The sequence below is a fragment of the Camponotus vicinus genome, unplaced genomic scaffold, assembly GCF_025532165.1.
Source record: "Camponotus vicinus isolate PSW18456_S1 unplaced genomic scaffold, iyCamVici1.0 SCAF_11, whole genome shotgun sequence".
In the NCBI taxonomy this organism is placed as follows: domain Eukaryota; kingdom Metazoa; phylum Arthropoda; class Insecta; order Hymenoptera; family Formicidae; genus Camponotus; species Camponotus vicinus.
The window spans coordinates 16,118,832-16,142,066 of NW_028141947.1; the positions used below are offsets into that span (position 1 = coordinate 16,118,832).

The 23,235-nt window shown below is 31.9% G+C and overlaps 2 protein-coding genes and 1 long non-coding RNA gene across 4 annotated transcripts in view; 2 read left to right on the top strand and 1 right to left on the bottom strand.

Annotated features, from left to right (window-relative positions):
• LOC145962137 (uncharacterized) overlaps nucleotides 1-7,526 on the top strand; it is a 53,659-nt gene extending 46,133 nt beyond the window's left edge. Inside the window, exons 6-14 of one of the 2 annotated variants that reach the window (XM_083083029.1) lie at nucleotides 333-583; nucleotides 1,080-1,306; nucleotides 1,515-1,671; nucleotides 1,742-2,022; nucleotides 2,139-2,270; nucleotides 4,385-4,615; nucleotides 4,687-4,884; nucleotides 5,070-5,117; nucleotides 5,264-7,526. In XM_083083029.1, the coding sequence (XP_082939155.1) occupies nucleotides 333-583; nucleotides 1,080-1,306; nucleotides 1,515-1,671; nucleotides 1,742-2,022; nucleotides 2,139-2,270; nucleotides 4,385-4,615; nucleotides 4,687-4,884; nucleotides 5,070-5,117; nucleotides 5,264-6,202 (2,464 nt within the window). In that variant the 3' untranslated portion in view covers nucleotides 6,203-7,526. The remainder of the gene's footprint in view (nucleotides 1-332; nucleotides 584-1,079; nucleotides 1,307-1,514; nucleotides 1,672-1,741; nucleotides 2,023-2,138; nucleotides 2,271-4,384; nucleotides 4,616-4,686; nucleotides 4,885-5,069; nucleotides 5,118-5,263) is intronic. The other variant, XM_083083030.1, reaches the window with a different exon arrangement.
• On the bottom strand, nucleotides 156-9,800 carry LOC145962141 (uncharacterized). The gene is made up of 3 exons (XR_014435831.1): nucleotides 9,422-9,800; nucleotides 1,109-1,345; nucleotides 156-573 (listed from the first exon to the last, which is right to left on the bottom strand). It is a non-coding gene; the product is annotated as an uncharacterized LOC145962141 (long non-coding RNA).
• Nucleotides 2,281-4,373, top strand: LOC145962140 (TNF receptor-associated factor 3-like). Its single transcript, XM_083083037.1, has 2 exons — nucleotides 2,281-4,095; nucleotides 4,241-4,373. The coding sequence occupies exon 1, from the start codon at nucleotides 2,630-2,632 to the stop codon at nucleotides 4,040-4,042; it is 1,413 nt and encodes a 470-aa protein (XP_082939163.1). The 5' UTR covers nucleotides 2,281-2,629; the 3' UTR covers nucleotides 4,043-4,095; nucleotides 4,241-4,373.
• Nucleotides 9,801-23,235: the final 13,435 nt, after the last annotated feature.

The following is a 23,235-nucleotide window of genomic DNA, read 5'->3' on the forward strand; positions in this document are numbered from 1 at the left end:
TTATTCTCAATAATATTATACATGTATTATATTTTACAAAAAATATATTGTAATTATTCAAATATTTTGCACAAACAAATGCATAATTTATAATTTTTATAATAATAAAAAATATCCTTATGTTACATTTTAACTTTACAATAAATGTTGCAAGAAGGAATAATATTTTTCATGTAATTTGTATTATAAAATTTTTTTTCTGATTTTTTGCAATCTTTTGATCTCGATATCTTTTTCAAGCCTCTATTTCCATCACTTATATGCGTATATCGGATATTAATATCACGCCGTGTTAATCAAGTAGGACGAAACGCATGGTACATTGATTGCAGAGATTCGTTCATAACGAAGCAGGACAGATATCGATGGGCGGAGCCGTTTCTTCTCTATCGAGATGATAGCCGTCCCACGCACAATATCACATCGTACAAATTATACGAGACGGTTCCGGATTACTTCAGCGGCGCCGTATTACAGAGACACCACTTGAACGAAGCCGATCCCGGTGCCGTCACATTAAAGTTTCAAGTGGCCTTCAATTTAGCCGTCGTGTGGATGATTGTATTTGTTTCGCTGAGTAAAGGTGAATATTAAAACAAAAAAAAAATTCCCTTGACCGCAGTTTGTAACTTGCTAATTTTTCATGACAGAATTTTACCGATCCTCTCATATAAGAATCGATTGTTAAAAGATTAAGAAATTATTTAAAACTGTTTTATATAGGTACAAACTGGGTTATATGTAAAATTTAACTTTATGACCTCAACTATCTCTGCAATTACCGAAAAATGTTTTCAATAAAAGTTTTAGAAAGAATATATGATGCATATAATAAATTTCTTATAGCGTACATTTTTTAATTATTTTAATTATTTTAACTACTCATATATAAAACAATTTAACTAATAAAATCAGGGATAATTGAAGTCATAAATATATTCCGTATTTATTTAGGGAACTAATTTTTATATTTACTTTTTATATTAATTTTTATATTTATATAATGTGAAAAAGAAAAATTTGTCATTATCAAATCTTGCGATAATCGTGCGAAAAATTTAATTTCTATTTTCATTTAGGACTGAGATCTTACGGAAAGGTTATATACGTTTTTACGCTGGTGCCCGCATTCGGTACATTAGTCCTTTGCGCAAAGATGCTAGGACTTACTCCACCGACAGGTTCAATGGGTCAACCTTTCCCCGCCACTGTTTGGAGCGAATTCTTCATTAATGGAAAGTCATGGATGGCTGCTTCAAACGAGGTCTTCCTCACGTGGGGTTTACTCGGTGCGGCCGCTATGCAGGTAATTCCTATTGTCGATAATCGCATCTCGATTTTCTTTCTGCGCGAAAGCATAATTACATATATATATATATATATATATATATATATATATATATATATATATATACATTTTTTTTTTTCTCTTTATTCGATTTTATATCTCTTTTTCGCGATTGAATTCTTTTTTCATAAACCATAGCTAATTTGTTGGAATACTTAAATTTCAGATAGCGGCTCACAACAAGCACAAGCATGTCCTGCAGCGAGATACGACTATCGTGGTGATCCTGACATTTACGGTGCTTCTACTCGGGGCTTTCTTAGCGAATACCTGCGTACAAATCCTCAAACTTCACGGTTACATTTACACCACTAGTTCCTTTGGTAAGTACAATCGGACAAATCGGACAATCGGATCAACACAACGCATTATCATTTTTGGACAATTTTACAGAGAGAATATCAGGGTACACGTTTATGAGGCTCGCCAATAAACCGGCACCATCGGGCTACAGCAGTACGCCGGAGAGATTCATGTCTCACGGGTCCTTCCTCCTTGGTCAACGTGTAATACGACCCGGCGTGGACACGAGTATCGAGTCCGGATACCAGGTGTTACGTCTGGCCACTGAACTGGTGCCCGCGACGCTGGCATTGTTGGGCACCGAACAGGTGTCGCCATTCTGGGCAGTTCTATTTTATTTCATCCTCATCTTATTTGGGATCGCACAACAGGTATATATAGTTTTTATAGCTGCGAGAAATTATAAATTGGAGCATATCTAAATATGTATAGTTATCATCTTATATAATAGTATAAAAAAGCTTATATGTTTCTTTAATGATTTCAGTTGGCGATCTGGCATTGCGTAATAACCGGTATAATGGCAATCAATACAAAAATGATGAAGCTTTGGGAAACTACCATCACGTTTTTCAGCTGTGCTTGTGCCTACATACTCGGATTGCCTATGGCTACGGAGGTATGTTGAAATTTCTTAATAGTACACGCTAATTTAAAAGTAATTAATCTTTGCTCGATAAATTTATCGTCTTACTTATCTAAAGATATAATTAGTGAAACAAAATACTTATCACGCATAAATATTTATATTATTAATTACGACACACACAGATACTGCATTTTAATTTATATGTGACACACACAAGTGTCTAATAACGACGCAGCTCGGATATATCTGTAGTATTATCTCTATATAAAGTACTGCTTTTTTATCAGATAGGGCGTACAATCTTTCGTTTGCTCAGAGAATTGTTATCAGCGCGAGTTTTAGTCCCGCTCCGCGCCCAGTATTACAAGCGCTTTCATATTAAACGAAAGATGAGTAATAACGTTCACGCGATAGTTCATCGTAGCGTACCTTGCTACTTTTGCAATGAATTCTTGGAGGAAAAATTCTTGACGGAACATATCACACAGTGCGCGTCGGTATTGGAAGAGTGTCCCAACAAATGCGGGGTTTACGTTTCCCGTAGGAATCTGGAGGAACATCGGAAATCGTGCAATAGAAAACTGTCGAGGAGAAATAATCAAATAAAAGACATACAAGATTCGGTGTGGAAGGAAAAGGTATTCTCGGTATTGACGTTATTGCGCCTGGCTATCGATCAGGGAGAAAAAGAGCGAATTCATCTGCAGGACGACCTTTCTAGGAACTTGAGCTTACTGTACTCCCAGCAAGAATCTCTCACCGCGTTGCAATCGAATATCGCAGAAGTAGTCGAGGATTATCGCGGTAATGACGCAATACTGAACCTGAGATTAAACGACTTGGAGATGATTACTGACAATATTCAGCATCGCGTTAGTTTGAGCTTTCGGCAGGTATCTGAACAGTTGAAGGTATTCGAGGAAAGATTGATGAGTGAGCAAAACAAACCTGCGTCAAACGATTGGTGTAAAGAATTAAAAGATGTAAAAACGTTTGTCGCTAAGGAGAGTGTACGCGCGAGTGATATGTGGCAGGAATACTCGCAGCGTGTCAATGATTTGAAACTAGAATTGGAAATGAGATGTAAGGATTCGAAGGACCTGACGTTCAAGTGTGACACTTTGTCGAAAAGGCTCGATAGTTTAACGGAAGAAATTCTCAAGTGTTCCGAAAACACGGGCAAACAGAAGTCGGATCTGAAAGGTCTCAAGTTTCAGATGAAGGAGAATTTAAAATACATCGAGGAATTGATCGCGGAAAGTTGCAGACCGGCACCTTTGCTAACGAGTTCTTCTTCGTGTTCCTGTGCGGAAGGTGTCTCAACAAACGGTCACATTGTATGGCGAATCGATTGTTATAAAGAGAAGATGAACGAAGCGAAGGAGAACGGTCGCGCACTCTACAGCCCGATATTTTACGATAAAGAATACGGTTACACCCTAAGAATGGAATTATTTCTGAACGGTAAAGGGCAGTGGAAGGATCGCCATATTATCGGATGCTTGCGCGTGGAGAATGGGAAATGGGATCCTCTGTTGAGTTGGCCTTGCGTACTTCGAGCCATTGTGATTCTTCGAGATCAGGACAATCCCGCGAACGACGTTAGAAAGATCGTGAAGACCATAGGTCGAGATAAAAATGATTCTAATGAGCCTGATAAGGAATCCGAGCTGTACATGTTTGTTCCACATACCACGTTAAACAGATATGCCAGTTACACCAAGAATAATGTCATGTTCTTAGACGTGCAAGTGAAGGATATAAGAACAAGTGTTTCGATGACGTCATTAATAGCTCAATAATTATAACTTTTCTTTAGCAATACTAATAATGATAAAGCTGATAACGATAAATGGTAATAATTGTAATGGGAATATTGATGACAAATCTTATTGATAATGATAACGATCCTAACGGGAACATATATTTACTGTATCTATTATTATATATATTATATGTATTATATTATTATTTATCAAGCAAATTTATATTATATATAGATTTATGAGAGAAAATATTATTTCTAATTAACAATCTCTCAGAAGGTAATATTTTTATTCTTAAATATAACAATTTTAATCAATAAATTTTAATTAAGGACTAAATTATCTTTTATATTCTTATTATATACTGTGTGCTTACAGTTGGGTATCTACGTCGTATACTATCTCGATTATACCGTCGGTGGGGTGTGGTGGATAATCGTGCTATACCTAGTGCAAGTCGGCGCCGTGTTTGCGGTTCGCGGACGGCCGCACACCGGCGAGGCGGTCGTCGCCGAATTATTCCCACCGACTAGTGGACGTTGCCTCAGATATTGGGCCGGACCTTTGTTATCCTTCACCTGGAACGTCGTTCTTCCTGTCACTTTGATGGTGAGTTCAATTGTTGCTTAGAAATATCACGCACGCCACGTTAACCATTGTTATTATTATACTATTTTTAGGTTCTCAGCATCACGATATTCAAGAGCAGCGGCTTCCGGGAATTGTACTCTTATCGTCGTACGAGCAAAGATTATTGGGCTGTTTGGGCAAGGCAACTCGGGACGTCGATTCAGCTGATACCGATTCTGATGATACCAGCAGTGGCTATCATACAGACGTGTCGATATCTGAACAGTGGACCACCCGATATATTCGACGTAAATATTCCTGCTTATGTCAAAACTTAGAACTTGCATTTTTTTTCGGCATTAATCGGAAAAATAGATAATAAATCCGCACGAAATAAAAAAATGAAAAATTATAAAAAGTATTTATTGTCTAAAAAGTCAGAAATTATTTATCTTTCATGTAATTTCTATCTTTCTGTTCGTGCTGACGATAGAATGAACAAGTGGAAATAACAGTAAATCACTGTGAACAATGCAACGGAGTAAGTTCTCATTAAATTCTGCAATTTTGCATGAATAAATACGTGTTACACAGTGATATCATTCTATATCACACATACTCTCCTTATTATATAATTTTCTCAACATATAAATAATCCAGTTCTTCAATCTATTTAATTTTTTACAGAGAATTCAACTACTTTATCGGCCACCGTTGGAGCCGGAGGATCCTCGCGACGCGCAGACCCAAATCGGGAATGACACGAACACCGGCAGCTTACACGGCAATGGAATCCTGCCTGCCGCAACCACGGAAATACCGTTCGAGGATCCGCCGCCCAAGTATACACCGCCACCGAGCTACACCACGGCGACCGGCGCGAGGATCGCGAAGATGCTGCGTCAGAGTTTCCGACGAAGCGTGCGAAGGATCGCGAATGTCTTGGGGGAAAGTAGCGCGCCACGACAGAGACCAGCGTTACAACAACCGCCGCCGCCACCGCCACCGGATTACGCGACCGTGCTGGTGGAAATGAATCAGAGCATCGGCGTACCGATTACACGCGATCAAGTCGCGATACACGTGCCTTTGGAGCCGCGGCCGGACGTGACCAACATCGGGAGAAGCGGGCAACAACAGGACGTGAACCGTCGAACTTCGGAGGAGCGTCGGAACGTTCGGCCGAATACCATCGACCGCGCCAGCCGAATCGGTATCGCGATCGAGAGGTCGCGTGCCATTGAACGTACTTACTCATCGACCCTCGACCGAGGGCGCCGATCGAACAACGTCGCGAACGCCACTCTGTCCGGCTCGAACTTGACGGCCACCGACGTGGCGAACTTGCTGCGTAGCAGTATACGAAGAGGCACCGCGAGGACGCATCAATCCCTGCGTAGGAGCTTTTGCCACGAGGAGCCGACGACGGCAGCGTCCGTCGAGAATCTAGTCGAGGCTGCCGCGCCTATCGGCCAGGACTCCCTAATCCTATCGAAGGACGCATCTCTAGTCTCCGGCGAACAGATCAACGAGCATTGTCGCCGCAACGACAACGGCGACGGTAACGACGGCAACGATGAAAAAAAGACTGCGAGCGAAATGGAGAGTTCCGTTTCTGTGATATAGACTGAGAATATCGTCGGTCGCATCCTATTGATGCGCGATGCGCGCGGTTAAATTTCAACCCGTTGATTTTAAATCAACTCTGATTCTGATTAGCGATTCGCTGCCTCTTTCTATAAATTATAACTTTCTACCTGTAATGTAGACGGGGAGAATATCTCCTTAATCGGAGTCGCGAGGTTAATTCTCTTGGGTAGTCTCCAGTGTTTGAATCCTCCTGAAATTAGAACGTTATTTTCTCCTCTCGTGTGCCTGAGTGCGTGTTATTACTTCGAAGTACTTTTGTATTCTTACGAGATATTTATTTCTTAATATATTATATATATCTTCGTTAAATATTTAGAGAAAAAATAAAATTTCGCATGATGCAGTTCAATGCACACTTTCGAATATCTTGAACCTTCGCCACATTTGTATATTCAATGTTAAAATCTGTTATATGATTTTAATCCCATTTAATTCCATGATGAATGCAATTTTCTTATCGGAGTTAATTAAAAAAATTCAGAGTCACATGAAATTGCAGACACAATTCCAAACACAATCATGTAAATATGGGCTGGTATCCCCGTGAATAATTAATCAAAAAAATTATGCTGTTACTGTAATAAAGAATGCAGTATTTAATAATCATGTTAGGAAGTGTACTGATCTCCTGTCTACCTGCTTTTTTGCCTAAAAATTATATAAAATGACTGAAAAATAAACTAAACAAATAAACAATCAGATAAATAAGATAATTAAGAAATATATAAAATTCCTTAGAGCTTCTTAGCTGGAAGCTTGAATCTAGTTTTTTAATTTTAGAAACGTTACTTGAAATTCATTAGCACGTATTACGGCGTTCTTGTCGGATATCGCGCGGACAATATCCGTATGTATAATATATCTGTGTATTTGTTCGTCGTTATTAATCCTGTAAATACATGCAGCATTTTAGCGAATTAAACTACATTATACATTTAAAGTCGATCGTAAACTCGCAAAGCATCCCTTTCGTTAGCCTGATTGACGCTGATTTATTGTAATACGAATGTGTATAGTCCGTCCATGTTGCCGATGTATTTTTCTGTTGACAAATTCAACAATCGCCGCAAAAGCGCTTTGTAACTATTACGTAACGAGCTAGATCGATTTCCATAATATCTTTATTCGAGTGAAAGCCATTCAGCATTACGTCGAAAATAAAATTATAATCGTGTAAACACATGAGCTCTTATACGTACTCTGTAGCATAAATATTCAGAGATATTCAATTTTCCATAAGTAAGTGTAACTGTTATACCTGATATTATGGACCATAATAAAGTTTTTATGTTCTTGTAAATGTCTTATTGTTTAATCATTTTTCCAAAATCTTTTTATTGCATGGAGAAAAAGAAAGAAAAATGATATTTGAATGTGAAATTTATCTAACATTAATTTTACAAATCATGATAAATTACATATATGCGTATATATGTATCTTTTACTTTATTGCTCATTTCTAAAAATGTTACTATTCAATAATTTCCTTACAAATTTCTCTGAGGCAAATAATAAAAAATTTGAAGCATTTGATAAAGAGTATCTATATAATTATTTTTATTTTTATAAATACAAAACGTTAATTTAATAATAAATTTTTAATTGTTTTATGTTTTTTATGCTATAACAATCTTAATCCTATGGTTTAAGAATTCTAAGTTTTAAATATTTTACATGGTAACTTTTTTAAATAAAAAATATTCTAATGTATTAGAAGAAAAAATGATTTCAATTATGATATTAATTTAATATATAATTAATTTATAAATATTGCATCAATTATATATATAAATCTAAAAATAATAATACACTGTAAAGATTAATATTATGTATTTCTTTTCATGAGGAATGTGGGACATTTATGCATTTATTTATTTAGATGAGAATTATTTTAGAACGCATTCAAACATTTAACTTTAATTTTATGTAATTTTATATATAATTAATTTTTTCTCTTTCTTATGATATATAATGTAATTACCTGCAAATGCTGTCATTTTTCTGTGCTTACATTAATGTAAAAACAACATTACGAGTACTATATTTATAGATTTAACATCTGTATGATAAAAAAAAGCACCAAAAGTATAATGGTGGTAAAAGGGTAATATTGTAGACCAGCATAAATATCAACCAATTATTCCACCGCTCTGTTTCATTAGATTTGCAAATTTCTTTTATGATATTATAAATAAGATAAAGATTTAGGCATGTTCCAAATAAATTTATACATCTTATATATGTAATATTGCACATATTAAAAGGTAATATCACGGTTGTAATAAGATACAATTCTGGCAATGTAGTGATTTTTGAATCCCACTGAAAATAATTTAATTTGATTTGTTTTTGGGAATTACGCGCAATACTTAAGTACAAATTATTTTTGTGCCATATATTACCTGCGTAAAATTTCATGCACAGTATCATATTGTCTGCGATACATGAAAAGTTTCATCGATGAAATAATGTGATTGAATACGATTGAGATATAAGAAAAGTAATATAGCACTCGTAATGAATAACGTTAATGTGTTATTGTTATAGCATAAAAAACATAAATATTTTGTATTTTAGTTTCATGTAATTGAGATGAGATACGACACTCATGATTACTTTAAAAATGTGTCCACAAATATCATTTAACTTCAATAATTGCACATTCGTCAAATTAATACTATTACGTTAAATGCATCATCGCAGCAGCTTCTTTTAATTAATTTAATTTAACCTAACCAATTATACTATATGCTCCTTATTAAAATGTGTAAAACTATACGTCGCACATTTAATACGATTAATATACTACGTAATAAAATGTATTACACTAATGATTAAATATTATTTTTAAAAGCATGGTAAAATCCACGCAGCATATGCTCATGTTTACATTCGACATCTGAAGACATTGGAAGGTTAGGTTAGATTAGGTTAGATCGAAAAAGTTATCGTTTGACAGTTGGCATCCCTACAAGATCCCTGTGCAAACACTGCGCGCGCGTATACAAAATAAACTTCAAATCGCTTCTAGCCTAACCATCTTCACGCAATCGACTTTATTTGAATTGCATCGCGTCGCATCGAATTACGATGCGGCGCCGATTTGCCCGACCGTAATTCGAGACATCGCGATGCTGTATAAGCGTCGAATGAGCACGAATTGTCACGCAAATATGATAAATCAAATCGACTCACCGTTCACCGGCTGTTCCACAGGCCGCTCCATTCGCTCGCCTCGGGATGTCCCATTCCGATCTTGATGCACACAAACTCACACGATATCATCAACGCGAACGCGCGACTTTATACGGCATTCCCGATACTCGCTCGCATCCGATAATCATCATCAAAGGCGCGAATAACGCGACGCGACTTCGCTTCACCTTCGCGATGACGCCATCACTGAATACTGTCAAAAACCGCTGTCGCGCGCTTCCATCTACATATTATGAAAGTCGCGCGATCATCCTTGGACACTCCCAACGCTCGTTCACTCGCGATATTCGTTTATTTACGGTTAAAAGACGCGAAAAATGCAGATGTACGACGATCCGCGTAACTGCGTATGACTCCGATTCACGTATGACGTATGCAATGACGTAACATGGCGGCCGAACCGGTGCGCATTCGTTTCTGCGCATGGCCATTACTGCGCTTGACGTTCGCGCGACTTTGATTTCTGAATATTGTCTACGGCTTTAATTAATAGCACATAATAATAAATATATAAAGATAGAATCAATTAATCATATTAGTCATATATGTAGATTTGCTCGAAGAAAGAGAGAAAAAATTGAGATATTTTTAATTTCCTTTAGTAAAGGATGGAAATATCTATTCATAGTCTTGTTTTTCTTTTCCTCTTTCGCGCGATTTCGATTTAATATATAATGTAGAAAATGCACAGCATATTGGATTTATTTTTATATATTCACAACTATAATATTCCCGCGGACATTTTTTAACACTTACAATATTCGTATATATACTGTACCTTATATAGCAAGACGCTTATCTATATAAATATAAATAAATTCTTAATTTTAATTTTTTAAATAAAATTTTGTGCTTCTCTTTCTTTCTCTCTCTAAACACACACATACACACGCACCATGACAACGAGATCGTAATATGTAAACAATAACGCATTACTGTTCCGAAATATTGTATGCATTATATAATTTACACGCGGAATATTAAATTATAGAAAAATTTTAATATATTTATAGATTCTTTAATTGATGAAATTATTGATAAAACAATTCATTCAATTAATTCATTTGTTTTGAAAGTAATATAATAAATATAATAAATAATAAAAATAATTAAATAATTAATAAAAATAATTAAATAATTTTTATAAATTATTTACCTATATGTATGTGTGTGCCACTGTAAATATAAGAATAGTCTATATTCTATATAAATATCGGCGTATGTTACCGCTGGCATAGCTTTCAGGTTCATGAGAGTACTGAAACCTCTTCACCCGGCAAATGCCTTCGTTAAGGTGGAAATACATTGAGGAGGAAAAATTTTTTTTAATTTTATTTTTATTTTCTTTTAATGCAAAGTTTCCAAACAGAGAATATTATATATATATATATATATATATATATATATATATATAATATATGTTACATAATTATAATATTTACAACGTAAATTATAATTAATTTGCAATTACATAAAGAACACATTACAAAATATTAAATTATGTAACATAAAAATAATTTCATTACAAATATATATATTACAAAATATATTCTAAAATTTAATGCAGAATATATAATATACAATATACATTATAAATATATATTACAAAATATAATACAAATTTAATATAAACTATAATTTGAAACTTAATACAAAATAAAACTTATTACACAGAATTACACGAAAGTGTCTCTCCAAAGTATACGTATAATATAAAATTTATTAAAAATGTTTACATAGACTAGACAAGACTGATTTGTAGTAATTAATTACGCGATATTTATTATTAATAATCGACATACAATAATAGTACTTAATTAGTTTTATATAAATAACGTATATAAACGTAAATAATCATGATCAAAAGAGTCATTAATAAAATTATTGATCGTTTCTTCGATTGTAGAAGAAAGTATTTGCATTATTGGTGCATTTGTGCATACCATCAAAAGAAATATTCAAAACGCGTAAAGATAAAACAAGCTTCGTAAATCAAAGATTAAATTACAAAATAAATCGCGATTTAAAATTCACGAGAAAATGCGATAAATAAATAAATCGACAATAATCGAATATTCGATTGCAGATACGCATAATTTTTATAATATGATAATCGGACCCATCAACAGACACGCGCGCGACATAATTATTACAAATGATGATACACAAAGATATTTTGATAAACATTTGTGGTCCGTATTGATTATGAATATAAAATTCTGTCCGATTTATTTGCGACTAATATTCGACTTTATACGAATTTCGCGATCGAGAATAAAATACATATTCCATCTTGCGCATGATTAGCTAAATAAAATAAAATAAGCTTTATAAGTTTTAAAATATTATTTAAAAATCTCGTTGTCGCCACGTTTAATAGAGAATAACGGATCGAACGATTTTATCAAAGTCCCTCTAATAGTCGATGTAACAGAACTTAATAAGATTTAAATAATGTAAAAACAATCGCAATTAAAACAGTCATTAATAAAGTTACCGATCGTCTTCTAAATTATAGAAGAAAATATTTGCACTGCGCGTTTTGGGCGAACTATTAAAAACAATATTCAGACGTGGAAAGATAGACAAAGCTTCGATGTATAAGTCAACGATTAAATTATAAGATAATAATAAATTATAAGATAAATCGCGATTTAAAATTCGCGAGAAGACGCGAATAAATAAATCGATAATATTCGGAATATCCGATTGCGACGTGTATTAATTTTTATAATATCATAATCGAAGCGCCCTCAATAGACACGCGCGCGATATAATTATTATCGCACAAAAGAGCGAACATATTTCGATAGAAAACTTGAAATCTGTAATGTTTGCAAGTATAGTATCCGAGTCATTTGCGAATTTTTGTAAGATAAATCGAGATTTAAAATTCGCGATAAAACGCAACAAATAAATAAATCGATAATATTCAAAATATTCAATTGCAGATACGCGAGTGACATACCGATAATATCCATTAAAAAGAGGAGCGATCTTAAATGGAGAACGATTAACATCTTGTTTCTCATCAGATTTCGCAAGATCAATCTGCGAAGAAAAGTTAAGTGATCCATTGAACGTCGGGAACTTCACTGTAGGAGGGAACGAATCCCGGATCTTCCGGACTATTCCCAATAGCAATGATTTCAGTAATAAATCAACGACAATTCCCTCGTCATTATCTTCGATTCACGAAATTGATATTCACGTCAGAAAACATGTTCTTTCATTATTAAGAAATATATTTCTTTATTGAAAATTAAATAGATATAGCAATTTTTTTTATAGAAATGTGATTACGAACGATTATATTTATAAATAATAAAATCCATGCATCATTGAAGTTTGTAGATAGTGCGAATACAAATAGTTTTGGGGTACCGTTTGCGCGCGCGAGACGAATCGAACCCGATAACAGCAAGATTTAAAAAATTTCAATTCGAATAGTTTGTAAAATAAAATAAATCAAATAATTTTAAATATATAATTAATTCTAGATTAATTCTCTAGATTCTTATTCTTATAATGTTTAAATTAATAATTTTTTTTCTTTTAATCAATATCTTGCTGATATAGGGGTACCCATTCGATTCGTCTCTAAATTTTTAAGTATTCGCACATTTTATGTAACATTCATGTATAATTTCGCGTATATATGATATATAATATTAATAAAAATTATAAAAATATTTTGGATACGTTAATTTATGCATGTATTTTATTATACATATATATAAAATGGTATATATCTAAAAACTAATATTCTAAAATGGCGATGGATGTCCAATACCTGCAAATAGTTTCTTAAAAGAAACTAAAAACTAATATTAATGTCCCCAGTACCTAAAAATAATTAATTAATAATTAATAAAATATATTCGTTCGTAATCATTTTTATCAAACAGTTAATAAAAACTAATTACAATATGAAATTAGTTGAAAAATAGATATTTACACACAACGCTATATCCATATTTAATCTACTATTAAATCTTTCTGGCATTAAACAATAATAATACCAATCCTAATAATGACAGAACATTTTTAACGAGAAGAAAAGAATAGATGCATTTCTCTCACATCTAAATATATATTATTTAAATTAATTCGACTTTAAAGAAGCGTATGGCGTTCGTCGTTGAATGACTACCAAAACCATTGCTGTCGGAAATTGCCAGGAAAACCTGGGATTAGTTCCATTCTTACAATAAAAATTCCCAATTTTTAACGGGGCACTGAACTAGACGTCGCGAATGGATCTTACAAAAACCGATAAGAAATAATTCTCCATGATGAAAATCGTTTCGACTCCTCGGCGATACGAGCCACGCAACTTTCATTAACGTTTACCTAACGAAAAAAAACAACGATAAGACTCTTTTATTACAACGACAATTTCGTTTAAGAGCGCGAAAAGAACGAGAGAAAAACACGGTATTTTCGTAACCGTAATTTATTAATTTATTTATAAATATTTTCCGATACGAAATTCGTAAATACAAATATAATTGAAAAAACAAATTATTAAATTCATAATAATTAACTCGCGATTTTATAATATCGAAGGTCATCGTTAAATTCTGTGAAGCTAATATTTAATCGTTGACTTATAACATCGAATCTTCACTCTTATTCGATATTTCTTTATATTTAATTAGCAATATTTAGGAATATTATCTAACGAAAGGGATAAAATTCTTTTGTTAAAACAATAATTTTGTATAAGAACGCGAAAACAACGCGAAAAGAACGCGGAAAAAGCACGGTATTTTCGTAATCATAATTTATTCATTTATTTTACGAATACGAGTATTTAGTTCCGCGCGATATGGAATTCATACGAGTAAATAGATAAATCTAACGAAAAGTATATCATTAAATTTATAATAATTGACTCGCGATTCTATAACGAAGACGTTCATCATATTTTATAAAGCTTGTATTTAATCATTAATGTAGCATCGAATTTTTACATTTCATATAAAAATTTTCCGAATTTATTAATGATTCTTTGATATGAATATATAAATAGTTACGCTTTTATGAATATTTCAAAAATATGTACTATAGAAACAAATATGTTAATTTAACAAATTACTATTATATAATCATTATACGTATACTTTCGACCATTTTTCCTGTAATTTACATAAGAATGCATTGATATAATTGACAATCCTAAATACAATTTCATATAATATAATTATAGTTATAATTGTATTTTGTACACAATTATGTCAATAATTAAAAATATCAATATTAAATTATAATTAATATACAATTATAACTATTTACAATTTACAAAACACAATTTACTACTTACAAATTACAATTTACAAAATAGAATTTATGATGTTATCAATATCAAATAAATGGATTCGTTTTATTCAAATGTTTAATAACATAAATAATTTGATATTGACAACATTAACATTTGGACTTAATATTACATATCATATATATATGTAAATTATATATTTAATTTTTAATTTCAAAATAAAATATAACATATTAAAATATATCTTGAACATTTACAATTATGCAATTTGTTTAATCTTCTTGAAAATAACTTTGATAATTTCAATTTTATTTTTAAAACATTTTTAAAAATAAATTCCATTTAATTTTTTAAAAATTTTAATTTATTACAAAGAATTACACGAAAGTATTTAAAATATACGTATACTATAAAACTTATTAAAAAGTTCTACAAACAAGACTGATTGGCGATGATGAATTACGTGATATTATTATTATTAATCGTCATAATAGAATTTTATTCAAAACGCAAAAAGATAGATCAAGCTTCGATGTACGTCAAAATACATTAAAATACAAGATCAACAACGATTTAAAATTCGCGAGGAAACGGATAAATACGATAACGAATAAATAAATCGACAATATTAGGAATATTCGATTACGATATGCATAATTTTTGTAATAATAATGAATAATTTATGTAATTGATAATCGAAACCGCCAACAGACAGCGCGCGACATAATTATTATCAAACAAATGCGAAAATATTTCGAGACATTTGAGATCTATAATATTTGCGGATATAGAATTTATTGTCTGATATATTTGCGAATATTTAGAAGATATATCGCGATTTACAATTTCCGAGAAGACGCGACAAATAAATAAATCGACAATATTCGGAATATTTGATTGCGGTATGTATAATTTTTATAATATAATCGGAGCCCTAATAAACACGCGCGATATAATTACTATCACACACAAGTGCGAAGACATTTCAACAGACATTTAAGGTCTGTAATATTTGCGAATTTATTTGCGATTAATATAAATGTCTATTTTATATAAATGTCGCGATTGAAAAAATACATGTTGAAAATAAATATTGCATCTCGCGCATAATTAGTTAAATGAAATAAAATGAATCTTAAGACTTTACATATTTTAAATGTAATTAAAATATAATTAAAAAATCGCGTTGTTCGCCACGTTTAATAGGGAATAACGGAACGAATGATTTTATCAAAGTCCCTCTCTAATAATTTAACTATCTAACTATATCTCTAACTGTCGATGTATTAGTAGAGTTTAATAAGATTTAAATAATGATTTAAACAATCGCGATTAATCATTAATAAAATTATCGTCTTTTTAAATAGTAAAGAAAAATATTTGCACTATTAGCGCAGACTATAAAAGACAATATTCAAACACGTGGAAAGATAGACAAAGCTTCGACGTACAAGTCAACGATTAAATTAAGATAATATTAAGTTATAAGATAAATCGCGATTTAAAATTCTCGAGAAAACGCGACGACTAAATAAATCGATAGTATTCGGAATATCCGATTGCGATATGTATATCTTTTATAATATAATAATCAAAGCGCCCTCAATAGACATTATTATCGCGCGCGATATAATTATTATCACATAAATGCGAAGATATTTCGACAGACAATTTGATGTCTGTAATGTTTACGAATATAGTACTCACTGTCCGAGTCATTTGCGAATCTTTATAAGATAAATCATGATTTGAAATCACGAGAAAACGCGACGAATAAATAAGTCGATAATATGCGGAATATTTGTTCACGATACATATAATTTTTATATTTGATCGCGCGATGTATATACTTAATATGTATATACTTTGGACAGCATTCCCGGTTTCGGTACGAGCGAAAATCCCATTTCACTTACTAAAATCAGCTTCGAGCCAACCGGTCGGGAATGCAACGATACAACGAGCAAGGACTAGGCCCAAACTGGAAAGAAGACGAAACGATTGACGGAAATAGAGGAAAATGAAGTTCACCAGCTCTTTTTCGCGCATAATTATCCTATCTCGTATCGAACCTGGACCCGCTAAGCACGATTTCAGGTGACCCGCACGGATGCTATATCACTAGCGCAGTACACAAGGCTAGTAGACGGTAAAAGAAGAGGATACCCACATTTTTTAAATGCTAACATTCAGCAATTTAGAAAATGGGGAGGCAACCCCTTTTACCGAGCGAAAATCGTGCCTAGGGTAATCCACTCGACTCCTCGACAGGGTTAACACACGCTGGGCGTGTGGCTGTAGACGAGCAAAGAGAAGGGACCCATTAACGACCATTCCGAACAATCGATCGAGTCCTAGACAATTCGGGCCGAATCACTTGACGAAGTAGAGCGTGACCATCACTAAGCCGATCGAGCGCGAAGCTCGAACCCGCGCGCCCATGTACATTTTGTACTGGACATACGTTCTGCGCGGCCGGCATCACCAAGTGCCGCGATGCACAAGGCGCGAGTGTACGTTGCATAGCAACGTGTGCAAACTCGGTGAAACATCCCAGTTAATTGGCATCGGAAGTAGAGACTCGTGACAATAAATGAAATTGGGATTTTATATGAAAAAGTCCAAAAGTTCCGCGAAAACGCGACGACGCGATAATACTACAACGCGGAAACGCGGTAACGAAATGCCGCCGTCCGCGACACGTTGACGGCACCGACGACGGAAAGTCGACGACGCAATGTGCGTTCAACGCATTAAAAGAGCATTATGGGATCTTACAATAAAAATGCCCAATTTTTAACAGAGCACCGAACTAGACGTCGCGAATGGATCTCACAAGAACCGATGAGAAATAATTCTCCATGATGAAAATCGTTTTGACTCGTCGGCGGTACGAGCCACGCAACTTTCATTAACGTTTATTTAACGAAAGGGACAACGACAATCTCGTCTATGAACGAGAAAAGAACGCGGGAAAAACACCGTGTTTTGGCAACCGTAATTTATTAATTTATTTATGAATATTTTCCGATACGAAATTCGTAAATACAAATATAACTGAAGAAACAAATTATTAAATTTATAATAATTAACTCGCGATTCTTTAATAGCGAAGGTGATCGCGATAAATTTTGTGAAGCTAATATTTAATCGTTGACTTGTCACATCGAATCTTCACACTCTTATTCGATATTTCTTTATATTTAATTAGCAATATTTAGGAATATTCTAACGAGAGGGACAGTGATAAAATTCTTTTATTAAAACAATAATTTTGTATAAGAACGCGATAACGACGCGGAAAGAACGCGGAAAAAGCACGGTATTTTCGCAATCATAATTTATTCATTTATTTTATGAATACGAGTATTTAGTTCCGCGCGATATGGAATTTATAAATAAATAAATCTAACGGAAAGCATATCATTAAATTTATAATAATTGAATCGCGATTCTATAACGAAGGCGTTCGTCAAATTTTGTAAAGCTTATATTCGATCATTAATTTAGTATCGAATTTTTACATTAATATTATATAATCGTTATACGTATACTTTCAATTATTTTTCGTGTAATTTACATAAGAATGTATTCACGTAATTTAAAATCGTAAATACAATTTTATGTAATATCATTATAGTTATAATTGTATTTTATACAAAACTATGTCAATAATTAAAAATATCAATATTGGATTATAATTAATATACAATTATAACTATTTACAATTTACAAAATACAATTTATGATGTTATCAATATCAAATATATGTACTCGATTTATTCAAATGTTTAATAACATAAATAATTTGATATTAATAGCATCAATATTTGGACTTAATATTATAGCTATATATTAATTTACACATATATATGATATATTTTTAATTTTTAAAATATATCTTGAACATTTATAATTATACAATTTGTTGAATCTTCTTGAAAATAATTTTGATAATTTAAATTTCATTTTTAAAACTTTTTAAAAACTAAATTCAATTTAATTTTTTAAAAATAATTTTAATTTATTACAAAGAATTACACGAAAGTATCCAAAATATATGAATAATATAAAATTTATTAAAAATTTCTACATAGTCCAAACAAGACTGATTAGCAATGATGAATTACGCGATATTTATTATTAATAATTGACATACAATAATAAAATTTAAGAATAGAAATTAGTTTTATATAAATAACATTTAAACGTAAATAATCGTGATCAAAAGAGTCATTAATAAAATTATTGATCGTTTTTTTGATTGTAGAGAAAAGTATTTGCATTACTGGCGCATTTTATGTAGGTTATCAATATTCAAAACGCGAAAAGATAGAGCAAGCGTCGATTATAAATCAGTGATTTAAATACAAGATAAATGACGATTTAAAATTTGCGAGAAAAAATAACGAATAAATAAATCGATAATATTAGGAATATTCGATTACGATACGCATAATTTTTGTATAATATGAAAATTGAAACCGTCGATAGACAGCGCGCGACGAAATTATTATCAAACAAATACGAAGATATTTCGAGATCTATAATATTTGCTAATATAGAATTTATTGTCTGATTTATTTGCGAATTTTTAGAAGATAAATCACGATTTACAATTCGCGAGAAGACGCGACAAATAAATAAATCGACAATATTCGGAATATTCGATTGCGATATGTATAATTTTTATAATATAATCGGTGCCGCTATAGACACGCGCGATATAATTACTATCACACACAAGTGCGAAGATATTTCGACAGACATTTAAGGTCTGTAATATTCGCGAATTTATTTGCGATTTATTTGCGATTAATACGCTATTTTATATAAATGTCGCGATTGAAAAAATACATATTGAAAATACATGTTGCATCTCGCGCATGATTAGTTAAATGAAATAAAATGAATCTTAAGACTTTACAATTTTGAATATAATTAACATATAATTAAAAAATCGCGTTGTTCGTCACGCTTAATAGAGAATAACGGAACGAATGATTTTATCAAAGTCCCTCTCTAATAATTTAACTATCTAACTATATCTCTAATTGTCGATGTATTAGTAGAGTTTAATAAGATTTATATAATGATTTAAATAGTCGCGATTAATCATTAATAAAATTATCGTCTATTTAAATAGTAGAAAAAAAATATTTGCACTACTAGCGCAGACTATAAAAGACAATATTCAAACACGTGGAAAGATAGACAAAGTTTCGATGTAAGTCAGCGATTAAGTTAGATAAATCGTGATTTAAAATTCGTGAGAAAACGCGACGAATAAATAAATTGATAATACACGGAATATTCGATACGTATAATTTTTATAATATAATAATCGCGAAGTCCTCAATAGATACGCGCGCAATATAATTATGCTGTCACATATAAGTGCGAAGATATATATCGACAGACATTCGAGGTCTGTAATATTTGCGAATATAAAATTCACTATCCGATTTATTTGCGATTAACACGCAATTTTATATGAACGCCGTCAAATAAGATACATATCCTATCTCGCGTATGATTAGTTAAATAAGATAAAATGGAAAATTTTTATAATATGATAATCGAAATCATCAAGACGCGTGCGCGATATATTATTATCACTCAAATTATCACACAATTTGTAAATAATCGCGATTAAAACATTCATTAAGAAAATTATCGATCGTCTTTTAAATAGTAGCAAAAAATATTCGCACTACTAGCGCCTTTTGCGCGGACTATTAAAAACAATATTCAAAGACGTGGAAGGATAAACAAAGGTTCAATGTATAAGTCAACGATTAAATTATAAGATAAATCACGATTTAAAATTCCCGAGAAAACGCGACAAATAAATAAATCGGTAATATTCGGAATATCCGATTGCGCGATATCTATATTAATTTTTATAATATAATAACCGAAGCGCTTCTCGATAGACATTATTATCGCGCGCGATATAATTATTATCATAAATGCGAAGATATTTGGACAGACAATTTGATGTCTATAATGTTTGCCAATATAGTTCTCACTATCCGAGTCATTTGCGAATCTTTATAAGATAAATCGCGATTTGAATTTACGAGAAAACGCGACGAATAAAATAAATCGATAATATTCGGAATATCCGATTGCGACATGTATTAATTTTTATAATATGATAATCGAAGCGCCCTCAATAGACACGAATAAATAAATCTATAATATTCAAAATATACGATTGCGCATAATTCTTATAATATAATTCGACGTCATTTGATACGCGGATGACATACCGGTAATATCCAATAAAAGAGGAGCGATCTTAAAAATGGAGAACGATTAACATCTTGTTTCTCATCAGATTTCGCAAGATCAATCTGCGAAGAAAAGTTAAGTGATCCATTGAACGTCGGGAACTTCACTGTAGGAGGGAACGAATCCCGGATCTTCCGGACTATTCCCAATAGCAATGATTTCAGTAATAAATCAACGACAATTCCCTCGTCATTATCTTCTATTCACGAAATTGATATGCACGTCAGAAAACATGTTCTTTCATTATTAAGAAATATATTTCTTTATTGAAAATTAAATGGATATAACGATTTTTTTTATAGAAATGTGATTACGAACGATTATATTTATAAATAATAAAATCCATGCACCATTGAAGTTTGTGTTAAATGTGCGAACACAATAATTTTGGGGTACCGTTTGCGCGCGCGAGACGAATCGAACCCGATAACAGCAAGATTTAAAAAATTTCAATTCGAATAGTGTGCAAAATAAAATAAATAAAATAATTTTAAATATATAATTAATTCTAGATTAATTTTCTAAATTCTTATTCTTATAATGTTTAAATTAATAATTTTTTTTCTTTTAATCAATATCTTGCTGATATAAGGGTACCCATTCGATTCGTCTCAAAATTTTTAAGTATTCGCACATTTTATGTAACATTCATGTATAATTTCGCGTACATATAATATATAATATTAATAAAAATTATAAAAATATTTTGGATACGTTAATTTGTGCATGTATTTTATTATACATATATATAAAATGGTATATATCTAAAAACTAATATTCTAAAATGGCGATGGATGTCCAATACCTGCAAATAGTTTCTTAAAAGAAACTAAAAACTAATATTAATATCCCCAGTACCTAGAAATAATTAATAATTAATAATAAAATATATTCGTTCGTAATCATTTTTATCAAACAATTAATAAAAACTATTACAATATGAAATTACTTGAAAAATAAAAATTTATACACAACGCTATATCCATATTTAATCTACTATTAAATCTTTCTGGCATTAGACAATAATAATACCAATCCTAATAATGACAGAACATTTTTAACGAGAAGAAAAAAATAGATGCATTTTCTCTCACATCTAAATATATATTATTTAAATTAATTCGACTTTAAAGAAGCGTATGGCGTTCGTCGTTGAATGACTACCGAAATCATTGCTGTCGGAAATTGCCAGGAAAACCTGGGATTAGTTCCAATCTTACAATAAAAATTCCCAATTTTCAACGAGGCACCGAACTAGACGTCGCGAATGGATCTTACAAAAATCGATAAGAAATAATTCTCCATGATGAAAATCGTTTCGACTCCTCGGCGGTACGAGTCACGCAACTTTCATTAACGTTTACCTAACGAAAAAAACAACGATAAGACTCTTATATTACAACGACAATCTCGTCTAAGAACGCGAAAAGAACGAGGGAAAAACACGGTGTTTTCGCAACCGTAATTTATTAATTTATTTGTAAATATTTTCCGATACGAAAGTCGTAAATACACAAATATAACCGAAGAAACAAATTATTAAATTCATAATAATTAACTCGCGATTCTATAATATCGAAGGTGATCGTTTAATTTTATGAAGCTAATATTTAATCGTTGACTTAACATCGAATCTTCACACTCTTATTCCATATTTCTTTTATTTAATTAGCGCAATATTCAGGAATATTATTTCACGAAAGGGACAGCGATAAGATCCTTTATTAAAATGGCAATTTCGTCTAAGAACGCGAAAAGAACGAAGGAAAAACACGGTGTTTTCGCAACCGTAATTTATTAATTTATTAATGAATATTTTCCGGCACGAAATTCGTAAGTGTACCAATATAATAACTGAAAAAATAAATTATTAAATTCATAATAATTAACGCGCGATTCTATAATATTGAAGGCGATCGTTAAATTTTGTGATGCTAATACTTAATCGCTAACTTAACTCTTTATACTCTTATTCGATATTTTTTTATTTTTAATTAGCAATATTTAAGAATATTATTTGAGAGGGACGGCAATAAGATCCTTTATTAAAACGGCAATCTCGTCTAAAAACGCGAAAAGAACGCGGAAAGAGCACGGTATTTTCGCTATCATAATTTATTTAATGAATATTCAGTTCCGCGCGATATGGAATTCATAAATAGATAAATCTAACGAAAAGTGTATCATTAAATTTATAATTGAGCCGCGATTCTAT

What these genes read in the sequence shown, in the direction of transcription:
- LOC145962140 (XM_083083037.1), top strand. Translation starts at nt 2,630, where the DNA reads ATGAGTAATAACGTTCACGCGATAGTTCATCGTAGCGTACCTTGCTAC.